This window comes from Coturnix japonica, chromosome 1, assembly GCF_054131305.1.
Source record: "Coturnix japonica strain WE chromosome 1, WE-NBRP24, whole genome shotgun sequence".
In the NCBI taxonomy this organism is placed as follows: domain Eukaryota; kingdom Metazoa; phylum Chordata; class Aves; order Galliformes; family Phasianidae; genus Coturnix; species Coturnix japonica.
This window is the reverse complement of record NC_140663.1, coordinates 22941819-22961646: the sequence shown is the minus strand read 5'-3', so window position 1 is coordinate 22961646 and position 19828 is coordinate 22941819. Positions and strand designations below refer to the sequence as shown.

Sequence of the window (19828 nt, the reverse complement as noted above, 5' to 3'; positions counted from 1 at the left end):
GGGTGCTATGTATCTTACATCCAAGGGGATTGTTGTGTATTCTTATTCACTGTTTCTTAAAATCTTACAAATACCCCTTAGTTCATTCCTAGCTCATTTTAATATCATAAAACCAGAAGGATTCAAAAGGTTATTATTGTTATGATAGGCACTCTACCCATTACTGAAGTTGGAAGAGAAGGGATGAAGTAGTATCTTCTTCTAAAATAATTGTTTCCTGTCAGAGATCCCAATCTGGCACTGTTAATGTGTGTTTTCACACCTATATCTATTTTTGAATGAAGGATCCTACAGACAGAAGTTTCTCCATTAAATGTTTAATTGCACTTTCAATAAACTAGAGGAAGACTTGTCTTACTGGCCTGTTCCATTCTCAGATCTGCCACTTAAAATATCAAATGTTCTTGGATTGATTAATTAAAATTTGTTAATTGTTTGCTCTTTCTGTAGAACTGGATTTGCATGTAACTTCTCCATGTGATTCTGTTAGTCTCTCCAAAGCACCAAAACTGGACTCGAGTTTTGCAAAATAGTTTGTCTCCCCTTGTGGCATTTGATTTTAGCCAAAAGCAGATTGGAAATATGTATGTGGGTTTTCAACATTCAAACCAGCTGTGCTGCCTAGCATTTGTAGCATTGGAATTATTTTTATAGGTAACACCACGAAATCAATTTTGTGTCATTGCTGTAATTGTTTAGTCCATAGAAGAACATTTACCTGACATGCTTCTGTACAGGTAGAGATGAATTTGCCATGTGTGACAGAAGAATGGCATTAAATGTACATGCTCTGCCTCCATCATTTATTTATTAAATCAATATACCATTTATTTATAAAATTGATATGAGGAGAAGCAGATATGCTAGTCTTCAGAAAAGTTCTCTCTTCATTTCTTCAACCACAGTCACCCATCTAATTTTCAGTTTCAACCTTTTTGCTTTACATCCCAGGTTGTCTTTAATTAATGTATTCATATGTATTACTGAATTTGTCTTTGCCTGGTATTCTTTCTAGATGCAGTAAAAATATGTTGGCTTGCACATCTGTTAGTTTTATTTGGCAGGACTTTTAATGTAATCCAAAAAATGGTGGACAGCATGCATCAGAATCACAGATGCTCTGATTTGGCTGTTCTTAAGAGGCTTTCTGAGATGCAGCGTTTTGTATGGTTGCTGTATGCATCGTCTTCATGACAGCTGGGAGATGGAGTTCTTTGAGGACATCTAGTGACAAACGATCTGCAGTCACAAACCATGTATTTCACTTCATCTCTTCACTTTTTCCTGAGATCTCTGTGAGAATTTGCTGGGGGTGTGAGGCCCTCTGAAAGGTCCCAGTACTGCACCTGATCTGATCTTTTCTCTGGGTCCCTCTGCTGCCCTCTCCATGAACTGGCTTTGGATAAATTGGGAGATTCCCATGAAAAAGAATTGGAATTTGCCTCTTTGCTACATTTTTGAGAGATGAGACTTCTTTAAGCAGAAATCTTAAAAAATATGGACACCAAAACAAAGAAAACTTCCTAATGGGGCTGGTGGAGGGGAAGGTGTGCTTCAGACTGAGGAACAGAGCATGACCTGCATCTTGCTGGCTTCAGCCTTTAGTTCTTAACCTAAGCAAGTCAGGGCTGCTCCCAGAGATGTCAATTTGCACTCTGTGTAGATTCACATTTTTACTGGTGTGTTCAAACATACATCTGCCAGGGAAGGTAAGATAAGGAACAGATGCCAAAGGAAGAGGGGAAGCGGTGTGACTTTTATTACCATTTGCTGTGTGGTAGAATGGTAGACATGTATGTGCTAGGAGAATTCTTTCAGGATTTAAAGATGAAAGCTAATGGTTGAACTGGGAAGGTGTTTGCCTTCTTCACTGCATCCTCATTTGTGCCGCACATGAGAGTTCAGTAGCATCGCTGAGGTGAAAGTGTTGCAAGAAGGCAAGTTCTGATCTCTTGCAAACAGGAGAACCTTACTACTGGTGGGGGTCAGCAAGTGTAATCACTGACAAGTTTGGTGCCTACTCAGTGTAGGTCTGGACTCAATGGGAAGATACAGAAACATTCAGAGTGGTGCATCCCATGCTAAAGTATTCCAAACTGGATGAAATACCTTCCTTGGGATTTCCTTTTTCTGTTGACTATAGAAAGAGTTCAGTGATAGCAGAGATAAAATGTCCTACCTGATGGCTGAAAGTGAGAGATGAATCCTCCACAAATTCTTCAGTTGCGATGGAAGTCTGGTTTGTCTCTTCCACTGTTTTAGTGTAAGGACTTCAGAACTTTTGCTCTTAAAATTCATTCATTGTTCGCAAACGGTTATCAGACTTCTGAGTAGTGGATTTTTTTACTTTCGGACTTTTCATTAGTGAGTGTTTTAAGAGGTGAATTTGTGTTGTGCTGAATCATGTGAGAGGTGGTAATCTGTACAGTATTGGGTAAAGTGATTTTTTTTAAATGTAAATTTTAGAAGACTTGTGTTTTCCTTTTTCTCTAAGTGCTTTTATGTAAAACCTTTTGGGACAGATTCAAGTAATAAAAGTATTAGAAAAGTATTTATTCTTAAGAGTTGCTTGTGATATATTTTATTAAAGATATATGTATTTTTCTGATTTACAGGAGACTGCATGTCCTACAAAGTTATCACGAAATAGTATTTCTTTGCCAGCTTTCAATTTTGTAGAGAAGAAAAGCACTGTTGAGCATTGCTAGACAAGGCAGTGGTTGCTTTTTCAAGGGTGAAAAACTTGTCCTGCTGGCAGCTGTGTGCCTGTGTGTGGGTCTGGTTGAGCAGTGTTTTCACAATGCATCTGCTGCACCCCATTGAGTCCAAACCTACACTGCACTTGCTGCAGTGGCTCAGCACATCCCTCAGGCTCTGTTAGAGGACTTCCCTCTCATCCACATGCACACATTTGCTCTGCCTTTGCTGCTTACACCTGAGAGCCTGTATGTGGGTGGAGGCTCATGCATGTGTGCACAATTAGATGAAAATAAAGCTGCTTCCCGATCAGGACCTATGCAAAAATGCATTTGTGGAGGTTAGTGGACAAGCCAATAATCCAATGAGAAGGTTGCAAACCTTTCAATTTTCATCTGAGTGACTGAAAAAATATCTCCCTCTACAGAGAGGGATCGGTAGCTGAGGTGCAGTTCCTTGTTCTGCATTTACAAAGTGCTCGGTATTTTTTTTTTCCTGTATAAATAAGACTTAAAGGACCATCTAAGCAAGTTGTCTTATACTAAAATGATGTACTACACAAACACTTTCCTAAGCTAAGCATCTTTATTCCGTAAAACATTTACTGCTTTAAGATACTTATTTTTCCATCTGTTTTAATCATATCTTTTGAAAATGTCTCAATAGATTTTTCCATTTGTAACATTATGACACTTGATAAGATGATTGATTATGAAGTGTTGAGAGCCCTGCCATGCAATCATTTATTTTTAAATACACATTTGTACTAGCCAATGCTGCAGTTTCTTGCAGGAATACATAAGAGATGCGAAACATAAAGCTTGAGTCTGATCGAATCTGATGCCTCTGGAAATAGAGTGCCACAGTACTGTGGTCTTAAAATAACAGATTCTGACTGAAACTGGAACTTCACAGTGATAAATACTATGTAAAAAATTATGGCCCGTCTTTGGTACAAAATAAAAAAGATGTACAGCTGTGGTGCAGGCGAATGAAGACGTGTTTGATGATGATATCTTTCTTTCTCTGTGCAGGTGCCTGTGTCAGTGGCCATGATGACTCCCCAGGTGATCACCCCTCAGCAAATGCAGCAGATTCTCCAGCAGCAAGTGTTGTCTCCCCAGCAGCTCCAAGCACTTCTCCAGCAGCAGCAAGCAGTAATGTTGCAGCAGGTAATGTGGGTTACCTGCTTTGGACCGCTAGCACAGGGTGTTCTCACAACTGTTAGCCAGATTTGATGGGTCTTAGTTGGCAATATTCCATCACACATTACACCAAAAAGGATGAAAATGAGTGTGAAACTTCTCAGTCTTCAAATTTCTTGTTTTAATTGCACAAGTGTGAAATTGCAATTTTGCAACATTTAATACTTTATTGAAAACAGCAGCATCAGCAGTGGCAGATGCATTACAAATACCGAACAAATTGATATTTAAACTTTCAAGTGCCTAGGCACATTTTAATTGTAGACTTGCCAAAGGAAGTGCAAATAGAATTGCAGATAATTGTTGCTTTAAAATTCATAACACTGTAGTGCTCCCTTTAGTCACATAAATGGTATGCGGTTATGAAATTTGAATGTAACAGCTTGTTTCATCGTAGGAAAAAGTTGTTGTGTTTTTTTCTAAACTTTGTCCCAGACAGAGTTGAAGGAGGAGGTTGCTGTTTCCTTAGCACAAAATCTGGTGGCTAAGTGAAGAATCTATGAACTTGTTATTCTTACAGTAAATAGGTAGTGTCAGTGATAAGCATCCTGTTGTATGAATGGAGTTTTGGATGCTTCATTGTCACACAGAAAATGATCTGTCTGATAGTTATACTTCAGTCATTGTATATTTAAGCAATTTACTTTCTGGTACTGTGATCATTGCAGGCAGTTCACCTTCAGTTTTGAATCTGGCATTCCACTAAACAGACTGACACATTAATTACTTTCCCCCCCCCCCCCCCCCAGTTAAGAAGCAGACAATTTAGTTTGGCCTTAGTGAGTTGCTGGTTTCTTGCAAGTGCAGCTTCTTATTTAGGACATGAGTGGAACTTAGATATAGTTACTTCAAGAGTTAATTTGGCTCTTGCATTCCCTTTAGAATACAGATTTTCTATACCCTTCTGTTTAGGATGTTTTGGAATCTGCATTGGAAAATTTCAGAACCGCCTTGGAAAAAAATGTATGTAGATCTGCCTCTTCAAATCACACTTTTGTTATGAGGTGATTCTTAATGGCTACGCCACCATATGCCAATCTAGAAGAGTTTAGGAGATTTATAATACTTGAAACTTTTGCCTTTATTTATTAAAGTCAAAATGGTTTATTCAGCAACAACTACAAGAGTTTTACAAGAAACAGCAAGAGCAGTTACATCTTCAGCTTTTGCAGCAGCAGCAACAGCAGCAGCAACAGCAACAACAACAGCAGCAGCAGCAACAACAGCAGCAGCAGCAACAGCAACAGCAGCAGCAGCAGCAGCAGCAACAGCAGCAGCAGCAGCACCCAGGAAAGCAAGCAAAAGAGGTAGGAGCCAAGAGCCTTGCTCTGATACATACTGGTATGAGCTGACGGAAGCTTGGAAAAGATGAGGCTACTTCAGATCTTTTCCTGTAGCAAGAATCCAGCCATCAATTATCTGTTCTTGTGTTTTTATGGGGCTTAATAGCAGTGCCGATGTAATTCTGCTGCTCCCCTCTCTGAGATGTAGCATTTGAGCAGTCCAGTGCTGCTGTCGTCTGATGTCCACTAACGAACCTGAGTGTGCAGAGCGCGAGTGGCGTGGGGACGCAGCGCTGATTATCCTGCGGGCAGCCTGTGCTGGGGAGGGAGTCACACTTCTCTCTGTGGCACAGCTCAGAGAGCATGCAAATTTAGTCCGTGGCTGAAAAAAAAGCGATTGAACACAGATTTCAAAGTCACAGGCCCCTGATTAATGAACTGCTACTGTAGGTTTGGAGTGGCGAGTAGAAAGTTACAGTTTGATGTGCTCATAAATCAACCTGACAAGCTGGTTTCTCAGGCCTAGCTTGCACTTGTCAGCAGACTGCATCAAATATAAACATAATACAAACAAAACATGTTGAAGTAGTTAAATTGATCAGCAGGTATCCTAGACGTTGTCTTCAAGCTGCCCATTATGCAAACGTTGAGGAAGCAGTCGTGACCTCCTGAGGCTTTGTTTCTGTTTGGATTTGTGAATAGAATTTCAGACAGCCATCAACTACAGAATAGAAATTGCTCCTGTATTTCTCCGGAGGCTCTGGGCAATCCACATGACTTGCTCCATTATGCAGTCTGTTTTCCAGTGAGCGCATCAGAAGTTTCTCTTTTCCCCAAACTAGAAAGGAAAGGTCTTCCACAGCAGCTTGTCTTTCTCTGAAGTGTGACTGCCTGCTTATACCCTCCTGAGTCTTTGCATACTCCAGTTTGTCTTGAAATGCCTCACAAAATTGGAACTTACACTTCTACTCATAATAGGGCATTTCTTTGCCTTGAATGCAGTGCTCGTTTTAATGTATTCCAACCAGAAGTGAAAGAGTGCTAACAGGCCAGTGAAATGAAGGCTACATCCCAGTTTACTAATAGATCACTGGAGGCTGCGTTCATGGGCCGCTGCGGACCAAAGTTAGTCAATTGGAAAAACAAGAGTGCCCTCAAATCACAGGAGGCCCTAAAGAGTTACACTTTTAGCATAGATGAATTTGTTATCATCTGCCATGAGCTGGGCGTTTTTGTTTTTTCAAAAGGCTGTTATGTACTTTCTCTTGACTCTTTCTTTTAGCGTGTCATTCAGTGTATCTTGACACTTTCTCTAACACCCAATAGTTTGAATGTATATAGCAGAAAATTTGAAATGATTTCACTGTCCAAATATTCTGCAAACAGTATTATTATTTAATAACTGAGCTTTAAGGGAAATAAGTTGGTTTTACATTTCTGGCTTTCTAGCCTCCAGTGCCCACTTTATTCTTTGATGCATATTTTTCCTTCTTTCCCAGCAGCAACAGCAGCAGTTGGCAGCCCAGCAGCTTGTCTTCCAGCAGCAGCTTCTCCAGATGCAACAACTTCAGCAGCAGCAACATCTGCTGAACCTTCAGCGTCAGGGACTCATTTCCATCCCACCTGGCCAGTCTGCTCTTCCTGTCCAGTCTCTGCCACAAGGTATACCAATACAATGGGATTGGAGTAATTTCTAATTCACAACTTTTTTAACCATTCCCTTTGCAGGAATGCTTTCTGCATGTTTCCATCTCAACTTCAACAATCTCCCGTTATGGCACTCTAAAATATTTTATTATTAAAATATTATTATTCATGTTACATTTTTTTCTTGAGGCAGATAAATTTGACAGCATACTTCTATGGAAAAAGTAGCTTTTTAGTGTTTTTTTTTTTTTCTTAGACGTAAGATGCATATTTATTAGCCTTATGGTATGAAAACAATTTCTAATAGCAACACAATTCAAGCACCATTGCTTTTCTCTGAGGAATTACTGAAGTCTGATTTAGTATGAATGTTACCATTTCATTTAATATAAGTGAAGAAATATAAAAAGAATGAAAAAGTGATATTAAAGTTATCCTAAACCTCACATTTTCATTTTCTAAGAAAATAAAGTGTTTGGTATTGAAAAGTACTTTCAGTCTTCAAATGATGACACTTGAATTTAGGTACATCACTTAGAATTCATTTTCTTTGCTATTCCTTTCTATTAGATGTGTAAAATATAAAAACAATTTTTTATAAGTTGCGGATGCAGTAGTAATGAATTATGACTGACTAATAACAGTAAAGAACTTTACCAAAAAATATTTTGTCATGCTTGAAAGAAAATAGGACACGAGCTTTTGAAAAATGAATTAGCTTGGAAATAAAGACTACTTGCATTTCGAGACAAGGCAGAGACATCACTTGCTAAGGACTGTGTGACCCACACAGCACATGTTTATATTTGTGTTACTGTACAGAGGTGAGCTAAATGTCTGTCGTAAAAACTACATAATGTTCTGATCTTTGGCACTTTGGTCCTGCAATGAGCATTGTTTAGACTGTGTTCATGACAGATAACCTTACTTTTAATTGGCCTTTACTCAGGTATCTGGTTCCTCCACCAGATAACTGTTATGAAATAGAAGCTTCGTTAATTAGATGAGCAAGGGCAGAGTACACAGTGTAAGATAATAGTGTAACCAAAAAAAAATCCATACACCCACCAAAAAGAAGCAGAAGAAGACATGAGAAAGACATAACCACTTAAAGCTTCAGTCACTGGAAAGGAGAGAAGAGGTGTGTGTAAGTTTTTCCATACATTGTGTTGTATCAAAAAGTTGTAGGCATACCTGAATTTATAAAAATTGTGGCAGCAAAAAAGAGTCCCAAATTAGCTATCACACCATGCCTCATTGTTTGGGAACAGCAGTGAGAAGCCATGCTGATTCATGAACTTGGACACGTGAGAGTGACAATACTCGTTTCCTTCCGTGCAAAGTTACATTGGGCCCAAATGGAAAAAAAGTAATTGAAAAAAAGCCTTCCTCTGAACACCTTCACCTCTCATAGCCTCCACTTTTGCCATGTGCTGCAAGAGGAGTTCTTCAGGTTTTCTCTCACAGTGTGCAATCCCCATAGATTTCCCTCAGCACTCCTGCCCAACTGCATTGATACTCATTAATTTAATTCAACAGTCACTCATCCACTTATAGAAGAAAAACATTAAAATATTCTCTTTTTTTAATAGATAGTATGAGTTACAGACAAAATGGATACTCAACAAATTTAAAAAGAATATGAAATGTTACAATTAAAATATATTCAACTTGTTCTTTTTAAAGTAAATCTCCTTTTTGGTTTTGCCTTTTTTGTATGTTTGTTTAAGTAATAATTAATTCCAGTGAAATATTTCATTCTTCCAATTTCATTCTCTAGTATCTGCTGTGTATGTGGAATTGGTAGGACCTTGGTTTTTGATAGCCCTGATATGTGCAAAGGAGAGAAAACATTGGACATTTCCTTAGGAAGACCTCTCAGTGCCTCCAAAGAGGCCACTGAGTGCCAGGGGAGCCAGAGTGTGACGAGAGTAAGAAGGAGTGTCTTTCTAGAAACAAACTGAAACAAGTTGAGAACCAAATGCAGAGCTGCGCTGGCTCACAGTTTGTTCTGTGGGCTTCTCTGATAGCTCATCTATTTCATAGGAAGAAAAAGCACCCACTGTAGTTCATAGTGTAATGAAGATTACTGCTTTTCAGATCTGTTGAAATTTTCTTCTAAACCTCAGATTTACACATAGAAAGTATCTGTATACTGCTTACTAATTCTGTCATAGGTTCCCGTTTGGAGCTTGTGCAAGAGCGAGATAATCAATCTCTTCTTATGTTTTTTCTCATAAAAATGTTGCACGTTTTATGACAGACATTTTTTGTAGAAACATTAAATCAAGCCATCAGATCTTATTTAAAGCAATACACACTGGATGTGGTAAAATGATGTTTTTCTCCTTCCACTGTGTTACAGGATATATAATATGGTTATAGGGAACGATTTACAGATGTGCAACACAAACATTTTTATATGTATCCATTTAGATTGCAGTTACAAGGATGACTAAAACAATGAGAGAATCACAGGGGGATTCTTGTTTCTAAGTTATTGGTAATAGAGTCTAGTAAAACACAAATTGTTACTGACAAAGAGGGTTTTTTGCATTTGTTAGTATGAAAAGGCTTAACTTCCCTATACAGCTGCGTAGTTTGCTCCAAGCCTAGTTACTGCCTTGTTTTTCTAGTTACTGGTTTGTTTTTCTTGATGATTACGTACAGCAAATAAGATGTAGGGTTTGAGCATTTATTTGGAGGTGAGATCTTCACTACTATATATCCAGTGGCTCAAAATGAGTTACTTCTGTGTAATGCTATGCTTATGTTTAGCTGAGTGCAAAGGTTCCTAAATGACAATAATAAAAATTAAAAAAAAACCTGAATTTTGTCAGACCAGGTAGGAAACTGAAAAACAGGTGCATAGGTGGGTTTTATAAGTGGTCATTTTACTATTTATTCAAGGATGAAAGTAGAGTAGGTTAAAAAAGTTAGAAAACTAATCTCAAAATTCAAGAGTTGCTAGTGTTAGAATACTGTAGAGAGAGTTAGTATTGGTACTTTTCACTATAGTTCTTATTTTTTATCCCATCCTGGATATCATGTTTCATCCTTTCTCTTTTAATGTTGTGCGGAGAGGGTATTTTGAGAATTATCACAATCTATGAAACTTTAAAACTTACTCTGCTTTTACATCCAGACTAAAATACCTGTCAACCATTTTACAGGTCTTCCATAAAATGGAAGTTGGCCTCTTTTAGACGCCAAAACTACAAAATGGGTGTAATTTACAATTAATTATATATTCCCTTCTTAATTTGATACTTCTAAAGTGTCTGCCCTTGATCCTTTTATCCTAAAGGGTAGCTGACTTTCAGGGTGTTCTGAAGAAGTGATAAAACTAACCAGCCTGAGCCCAAAGAGAAATTCCCCTCTGATTTTAAAAATCATCCATAGCTTTACACTGCAGAGGGATGGGTTCCCAGACACTCATAGGACAAAGAGGAGAAGGAGGCCGTGCTACGTGGGAAGGGCCATTACTACAGTCACCTCCCACTGGGATTCATTCACTCAAGTTCCCAGACTGTCTCTTATCAAGCTCCTGCAGGGCCCAAATTTTGGTGACATGCAATGAAAATTTTCCTACCACGATACACAACAGTATGTTTTTCCTTTGATTATTCAATCAGAGGATTTTATTCTTGGTTTTAATTTAAGTATAAACTTAGTTTATTTTTTTTTTCAGTGGCAGGAAGAAGGGGAGAGTTTGAAGTGAATAATGTCCTATGTATATCATGCCACCTAAATGAATAGGTTGCTTTTTCTTTAAGTATGTTATTATATTTGCAGGTAACTGTTATTTACCATGCTACAGTGGGTTATTTGCAGTGTTTCTGGAGCATACATCATGTACACAGCGGTAATTACTTACCTTCATTAAACAATTACTGCTAGTATTACCATCACTCCAGCTACCTATCTCCCTAATGCAGTAAATTAGAGCCTACCTTCTTTCCTTTCTTCCTTAAAGCCTAGCTTTTTTGCTGTACGAATATGATTTAAACTCCAGTCAGCTTTTTCACTTTGTCATTAGCAGAGTTCGTCAATGGATGTTGGTATCTAAAGCAGAGAAGAAGGACACTAAATAGTAGTCTAAAAATGAGCTCCTTCTATATTTTAAATAAAAGTGAATATCTTCCAACCAATTTGTTTCCACACTACCTCCAGAAATTATTATTTCTGTAAATTACTTGCGGTCTTTAATAGCTTTGCATACTTCATGGCAAGATGGCTATTGAGCAGTATTAAGGAACTTACTGTCATTTTTCAGATTTCTTATTGAATCTATTTCAGCAGTGTGAGTTCTTCTACCTTCAAAATAAAATGTCATCTAGGAAAAAGATTTTTCCCAACAGTGAAAAAAGATCTTAACATCTTTATAATGCATCTTACTTACCAAGCAAAACTATCCTTGGTTAAAAGTTTGAATGAATTTTAAATTTTAAATAGTTTTCTTTAGGACAGTAAACTTGAGCTAATTCAGAAAGTTGGGACAAAAATTCAATTCAGACAACTTCAGCATTTTGAATGCTTTGCATTCAAGCAGTTGAAAGTACTGTGACAGTGTCCTTTCTACTTCGGGGATGCTCTGAAAATAATGCCTCCTATTTTTTTTTTAATGTTGGCCCAAAGTACCAAAGTATCAGACGTGGATGCTGGTTATATGGTAGTATTGGCTCAACCTTGCCACCAGTATTCAGTTCCATTTTGTTGCTGTGTGACAAATGGCAGCAGAGGGGCAGTTTGACAAATGTTATCTGATATGGAAATGCCTATGAAGCAAATTTGAACCATTAAAATCCTCCCTGAGGAAAAAGCATTGACATCCATCAGTATTTCTCATTGTTTGATGAGATCAACCAGTGGATGTGAGCATAGTGAGATACTAGGTGGTGCTTTTCAGCAGTGGTGACAGAGGTAGTGGGTCACCTCCACCTTTGATCAGCATAGCTTGCAAGCTCTTGTTCATTGCTGGCCAGTAATGCTAATAACGATGACTGTGTTGAAAAATTATGATTTGTGGCTGGGAATTTGCTCTCATAAATAGTGTTATTATGCTCTTTGTATCTGTTGTAGTTTCAGTGTAAATAAATAGGAGGCATTACTTTTGGAGTGACTTTCACTTGCTGAGAAAAGATACAAAAGATTGAGTTAAGATTTTAAGATAACTCTGTCTCAAGCTGTGTCAGGCTCAAAAACCCAGTGTGAAATCTGGTCTTTCACAAAAAATTTTATAGTCTTCTATATGTAATTTAGTGTTCTTCAAAAGGGAGGTGTTACTTTTATAAAGACTGGCTGTGACAGAATATGTATATAGTTATGATGAACTTTCAGTATCTTAATTTCCTGCATTAGATGCATAATACTCATGTAATATAGAGAAGGTAAGAGAACACTCACAACTCTTTTGTTTTGAGAGTCTTTGGACAGAAGCATTTTGTAATGGAAGTTTCCATGATTTCTTGCAAAGATTTCAATTCAGTGCAGCCAACTCTAACACAGATGTGTAAATTCATTCTACAAACTATTGCAGTCTGTGGCTGTGGATGAGTCCTAGAAACGACAAGTTTTCAGACTACAACTAGAGTACAGAGCAAATTTGATCTGTATCCACAGTGATCTTGTGGCCAGATTCCAGAACAGTACTGTGCATCAGGCAGAGAAGTTTGAGAAGCTTTTCAAACTTTTTATGGCTGCCCGTAACCCCGGGAGATGGAGCCAAGCCTCTGATTTGTTTTCCACACTAGGGGTGGACAAAATTAGAGGAGAAATTTGATGGTCTACACTGCATGTAACTTCATCTATGTAGACAGAGTTCTAAATGGCCCAATTTTGTTACCTTTCTGCTTGTTTGTTGCCACTGAATGGCTCCACTCCAAAGAACTGAACCAATTACCAGTATCTGGTTCTGTGCTGTAGTGGTTTTGTTCTGCATTCTGCATTTTGATTATTCTCTCTTAAGGCACATTTTTATATCAAACCTTTTTTTTTTTTTTTTTTTTTTAAATCCTGAACAGGACTAATGAATATACAGGTGTCATTAATTAAAATGCCTTCTGCTCAAAAGTTAAGCCTGTCAAGATCTCATAGATTTCGTTTTTGTCTGTTGATCTGTTGTCTGCTTTTCCCACTCCCTACTCAAAAGTTTAAAGAGAATATTAATACTCCTTAGAGTAGTAAACTTTTCTGTTTTGAATAAGAGAAATTCTAAAAGCTGGGTTAACTGTGGATAAATTAGATTTTCCTACCAAGAAATGTATTATGTAGACAACAAAAATCTCATCTGCACGTGTGTACAGCTGTTTGAGGTTTTTTTGTTTCTCAGTAAGTATTTGCAAGTTCTTTGTAGCTTCTGTTCTTCAATCCTTGAGTAGTGTTTCCAGAAGGAGCATGATATTATTCAAATTGCTGATTTCTGATTGACTGTTTATAACCCAAGAGAAGACAGCTAGATTACCTGGATTCTAGCTGAAGCAAAATGAATTTATGTTTTACTACACGTTGATTGTGCTGGAAAAACTACATCAGCTTTATTGTTGGCATTAATCCATTAATAACACTGAGCTCATAATATGAAACTCTTATTTTGTTGTATTAGTGGGGCTCTCTTTCATTTTATAGCTGGCTTAAGTCCTGCTGAGATTCAGCAGTTATGGAAAGAAGTGACTGGAGTTCACAGTATGGAAGACAATGGCATTAAACATGGAGGGCTAGACCTCACTACTAACAATTCCTCCTCTACTACCTCCTCCACCACTTCCAAAGCATCACCACCAATAACTCATCATTCCATAGTGAATGGACAGTCTTCAGTTCTAAATGCAAGGCGAGACAGGTAATTCTGATATGAGATTTCGACTGTATTTGTCATTTGATATAACACTGTTGTTTAGCATCATAAGTCACATTGTTTCAACTCACAAAATAATATTTAATATAAGTTCTTAAGGTATCATGGGGAACAGATTTTTCATAACTGTTTATCAGCAGACTACCACTTTCAGTCATGATGTCTGATTTTGCAGGTGCAAGTGCAATTACTGTAAGTCTTACTACGCATGAACTTGTGGGCACTTTTGTAGGTGCGTAGTTTCATTCATAAATGAGTCAACACATTGGCAGTCAAGCCTTTACTTTTGAATCACACTGCTGTTTTCATAGATATTTTTGTCTACATAAATTAAATTGTAAATTATTGTACTTTCAAAATATATATATACATATCCATTTTGTTTTTAATTAATTAGCATTTCATATTTTGATATTGAATTAGGAAACAGTAATTAATGACAGGCCTTACTGTGACTGTGACTATAGCTTTTTGTTGACATTTTGTTTCATTTAAAAAATTGGTTCTTCTCCGATAGACCTTTAGAGTAGTACTTTTAGTTAGAATTATTTTTTGTGGTTTTCTCAGACAAGCTGTTTCTCTCCTTCGGGATGTGTAGTTGCTGCCCATATCCATGGAGAGTCCTTTGAATTGGTTTGATAACTGCACATAGGTGAAACTCTTGCAGAGGTTCTAAAAATGTTATGGAGAACAGTGGATTGTAAATTAAGTCAAGTAGTTAATGAAAAAAAAAAAAAAAAAAAGAGAGAACAAAAATATTTATTAAATTTATGTATTTAATTCTATTATTTCCATTTCAGCAGAAAATCTAAATATTTTGCAGAAAAATTAATATTATTCATGATTCTGACTGTCCATCTACAGTATTTCTTTTCAGAATTGATCACTTCTGAATAGTATATTTTTTATTTATAGGTAAATGTTACACCAAGGTCATATGGCAGAATTAGCATATGGTGTTACACAGTCATCTTATTTTTTCATCCTTTATTAACAGTCATCTTTGGCTCTATTTCTTCTCTAATTGGAACATCATCTAGCCTTGGCAGTTGAACTATTCAATAGAACGATTAAATTTTTCTGACTGCTCTGAGCTAAATTGACCTGTTTTGACCTGTTTGTCACTGATCGTAACCTGACAGGCGCTAGCAGCCTCCAACGATTATGGCTTTTGAGATGAATCTGATGCCTTATTCTTTTGCTGCAGCTCGTCACATGAGGAGACTGGGGCCTCCCATACTCTCTATGGTCATGGAGTTTGCAAATGGCCTGGCTGTGAAAGCGTTTGCGAAGATTTTGGACAATTTTTAAAGTAGGTTGATTTTTCTTCATGGGTAGAGGGTTGCTTAAAGCAAGGGGAAGAGAAAGATGGCAAACAAAGTTTTACTGTAAATCATAACGGGGTTTTCTTATTTGTGTGTATTCCAAGCAACTGAATGAGGCTATCTGCAGAGGGTCAAATTGTTATCCTCTTTCATGTTGAACACTTCTGTCGTCCTTTCAATAGCGCACTGTTTAATCCTCTTATTATCCTTCACTGAAATGGAGCCTCAGAAAATTTGAAGTGATGCTTTAGATGATATATTGGGTAACAGAGGTATGAGAAACCACATTTTAAATTCTGCCATAGTGGGAATTAATGTGTTTAGTATATAAAAAAAGCACAAAGGACTAAGTGTGTCCATTTGACTGTCTTTATAATTTGTTTTTGATTTTACTCTTGTATGTGTACAGGGTGCTCACAAAAAACAGCTGCTGTGAGCAAGTGAGTTTTCACCTTCCAGAATTACAATGATGTCAAAAGTTTTTGCTTTCAGTATCCGGGTTTGCCAGCAATTGTCTAAATCAGATCATTGAGAAAATGGGTGGCAAAGCTTTTCATCAAACTGTGATAGGTTTTGGCATTTTTTTCCTTTTCTATTTTCTATTTTTTTCTCCAAAAGTAGTTGTTAGTACTGTTGGATTCATTTAAATTTTCAACAGCTGCACTGATTTTCTACCTGTGTACATTACAGTCCGGTTTTGTCAGAAGAGCTGCGCTCGTTTTGGCATGCAATAGATCTTAATGGAAAGCTACAGATAGGCTTATATAGATGAGTAACTTCAGGGGCTGAGACTCTTATGTTGTCATGGTGCAGCTAACAGGGTGAATGAACTGTTTCATGCTTCATCAACAATTAAGTTAATTAGCTCATTTGAAATTGCACTGCTTTGTTGCCAGGATGTTGGCAGAAACATCAAAAAGATGTGTTTACAAATGGTAGACTACAGGGTATGTAACAGAAACACCTTAGCAGCAGACCACAAGCACTCGGTTTCACAATAACTTTTGAAATAGAATTAGAGAAATACTTTGCATAAAGTATTTTAAATAAATACTTTCCACAGGGTACTTTAAATGCTTTCTCCATCTTTCGTGCTATCTTTCAGTTTTAAATGAAATGACTTAAACCGACTTGCAAATCTTAGCTAGTGTATTTCTCTCTCTTGGTATTTTTTTGTTTGTAAGTGCATTAAGTGGAATGTCAAAATAATGGCTAATTATTAGAGAAAACTGTATAGGATTTAAAAGAAACTGATGTTAAAAAGAACCCTTGTATTAAAAGGAAAATGAAATCTCCCAAATGCAATGAATCATTCTAAGTATTATTAATACTAAGAATTTAAATTAGTTTAATTCAAGCGTGCTCCTTTTCAAGAAAAAGCTAAAATTTATAAATATGTCTATAGTCACCAGGCTGCAGCAATGCTAATTCTATGGCCAGACTTTACAAATCCATTATGTCAGGTCTCTTGTTATAATCCATGATCACTAAAGCCATTTTGATTAATGTGGTGTGGTGCTAGGTTTACAGATGCTCTTGCTTTCCTGAACCAAATAACCCTGGGAAATGTGAAAGCGACATATAACATCTTGATAATTCTGGTGTAGAGTCAATCAGGGTTTACAGCAGTGTCATGGCTTTTGTCCTATACACCAGCAACAAGAAATGTTTGAGAATATTCCATTATTTCTTTTTTTCATTCAATTCTGTCTTCCGTGCCCTTAAAACAAATAAGAAGTCATGATGTTGAATAGATGAGGTTGTTTATGAACTAGAATTGTTTCTTCGTTTTACACTAGTGCTAAGATGGAAATCAATAGATAGAACCTTGCATTAGATTCCTCAGTCCCTTTTCATGTCCACAGTAATGCAGAATCCCCATTACAATTAAAAAACATTTTCTTTCAATTAAATATCAACTTTTAGTCCAAAGATTGACCATTTTTCCAAACCATTAACTTTATAGGAGATGACAGGGCTAATGGCTGTAGTTTTCAAGGCTTTGCTCTTAGTCTAATCTTTTTTTTACGATGTTTTAGGTTTTCTGACTTGAAACAATATGATACCTGTGTTAAAAAAGTTAATGCAAGTATATTGTACCAAAATGAAATATTAATAAGGTACACTACCCTAGTCTAGTAGTGTGTATTTCTAGAGTATGCTTATGACAGCTTTGACGAGTACCTGGTTTATTAAGTGAACTCTTAAATTCCCGTGCTGAGAAAATGGTTTATCTATCAGCGTACTTCAAAAACATAAAATGCTGTACAGAGCGTCTGAGAAGGAAGATTCAGACAGAAGGCTCTAGCTCTGCTTCACTTATATAGTGATAGAAAAGATTCCATGTGATTTGATTATTAACTTACAATATATGACTTAAAGCCATTAAAGCTATTTTCACCTTCACTTTTGTTTGTCCAATATGAACTTGTTTATAGTTATAAGACAATCAGAGGACACTACAGTTATCTAGAGTTATTTTGAGTTATTTAGCATAGTTTAAGTTGTATGTTTGCTGTGGAATAGATTTGTGCTTCAAAATATAAGCACTGGTTTAAAGAAAGTGCAACTGATCCTTATATTTCTGTACATGGAGGAAAACTTAATCCTGTGTCTTTTCTTGGACATACTTCAACTCTTAAGGCAAAAATACAGTTTATATTTTATGGAGCAATTTTCTCTCTTGGCAAGCAGGGAGTTAGATTACAGTTGTTCATGCATGCAAGATTAGTTTTGACTTCTTTTGGTAAAAGCAACAGCTTTTGGCTTAAGAAAAACTTAACAATGTGAAGACGCTTAAGAAGAAGTAATGACATGACTGAAAGGAAGCTGACAAAAGTTTAACAAAATGCCAGGTAATTAAGCAATTAAAAGGGTGACAAAATGCTTCCAAAAATTTATAATTGTACTGCAAAACAGATGTTGACAGAAGCTGGTCTCCAAGTGAGGAACCCAGTAGATCACTAAAAGCATTTAATAGCAGTTCTTCGAAGGCACTGCTTTTATAAATGTCAGAGTGTAATAACACATGACAAAACTCGAGTGTATTTTGCCTGCAAAATTAATTATCATTCCATTGGTCCTAAAGCGGTTTGAGTAGGAAGGATTTGACTTGAAAAGCTTAAATGAAAAGGTTTACAATTGAGCAGTCCAGCCAGCAGAGAAGTGTCCTTTAACCTGAATGCAGCCAATGCCTGCAAACATAGCACAGTCCGCAGCACGAAGATGGGTAATGTTTTCATCCATAGAGACAGGGAAAAAAATCATGATAGAGAAGGCAGGTAGCTTTCCAACAGATGGTGTTTGCTGTTAAGGCAAGAGAGTGCATTTAAAAGTCTACAAAGAAAAGTGACCAAGCATCACAAGAAGGATGACAGTACAAAACTGTAAAAAGAAGAAACTTAATGAATTACAGGTAATAAATAATAAAACTTGCTGTGTTTTTTCATCTTCTATCTGGCAAGTGACACACAGTATTATGTTCTTCCATTCTTGGTGTGTTGTCCATTTCTTTTTTTGTTTTTGACTACGCAGCGTGGCTATAAAATTATGACCTCAGGATTCTTCTTCGAACTTGTCAGAATGTTGTTTCATTTGGTGACAGTGCCACCATCTCTCCAAACTAAGGCATCTGACATAATCAGCCAAATGAACAGTGACAGCTAACATTTTGTATTTAAACTCCTGTCAATGTTTAAACATAAAAAGCTTGATGCAAAATAAATCAAACACCACTGATACGCAAGTGAAACATTTTGTTAGAACAATCCCTGACACACTCAGATTTAAAGCTGATCTTTCTTCAGCTTTTGAAATGTTGTAACTAAAAATGAATTTGAAATTCTTGTAGTGAAAATTGAATCGATAATTTGTAATGTATGCACTGCAAGTTAACAAGCGAATGTATAGCCATAAAAGAAAATTGTATGTATTGTGTATACTTGAAAAGAGAAATACACACCAGACAAATGGAAAGGATCCCTTACTGCGCTTTGTGTCATTCTGCGATCTTTACTTGGCTGTTTGTGGAGGGGTAACTGCATGTTTACACTCTGCAGTGTGTGTGTAAGTCACACAGCCTGCGCGCAGATCCAAGCAGTTTTTAAGATCGTCAGTCGACCACATCATTTATTCCATTTTGAAAACAAAAATCAATATACCTATAAAGTGACCCATAAATTAGAACTGGCTCACACAATGTTTGTTCAGTACTGCCTTTCTGAAGGCACCCTTTGCATTTTTTCTTCACCTCTCTGTTTGAACTGCAGTCACAGTAAGAGGCTCATTAGGGGACATTAGGGACTGGAGCTAACCAGAATTCCAGAGCTTGCTTTGCTCTTATTAATGCATAGTAGAGTAGAATGCATTTAAATATTTCATAGGCATTCAGTAATTTGTGTGTAATCGCCTTGTTAGCAGACCAGTAGAAGTAGAACAGGTCTGTGAAATGGTGTTAGTGATTGCATGGGTAATTTACAGACCTTTGCCATCAGAAAGAGCATTATTGGTGACTAGAATGGAGCTGTGAAATAGAACTAGCAATAAGTTTAAAAAAAAACTTAATAAAGGTTTTGTAACAAGCATCTTCAGGGATAACAACCCACTTGGTCCTTTTGAAGCAGCTACAGTTTATGACATATGCAATATATCAAATGCATAAGATAGTATTATGGAGCATTCATATGAAAAGGGTATTTGCAACATTAGTTCCAACTTCCTGCGAGGGACATGATTAAATGATTAATGAAATGTCCTTTTGCATATGCATTTCGAAACAGCAATTAGGCACTGACTGAGAAAATCCACCAATCCTCT

General features: G+C 36.9%; 1 protein-coding gene across 46 annotated transcripts in view; it reads left to right on the top strand.

The window, feature by feature from the left end:
* Positions 1-19828, top strand: part of FOXP2 (forkhead box P2) — a 389891-nt gene that overhangs the window by 326277 nt on the left and 43786 nt on the right. For 15 of the 46 annotated variants that reach the window (XR_014940862.1, XR_014940893.1, XM_085530395.1 and 12 more), the window contains 5 exons: positions 3732-3869; positions 5015-5209; positions 6685-6847; positions 13460-13673; positions 14896-15000. Coding sequence is in view for 44 of the 46 variants with exons in the window: in XM_085530395.1 (XP_085386521.1) it covers positions 3732-3869; positions 5015-5209; positions 6685-6847; positions 13460-13673; positions 14896-15000 (815 nt within the window). In the remaining 2 variants the exon portion in view is untranslated. The remainder of the gene's footprint in view (positions 1-3731; positions 3870-5014; positions 5210-6684; positions 6848-13459; positions 13674-14895; positions 15001-19828) is intronic. The other 31 variants (XM_085530617.1, XM_085532288.1, XM_085531913.1 and 28 more) reach the window with 7 other exon arrangements.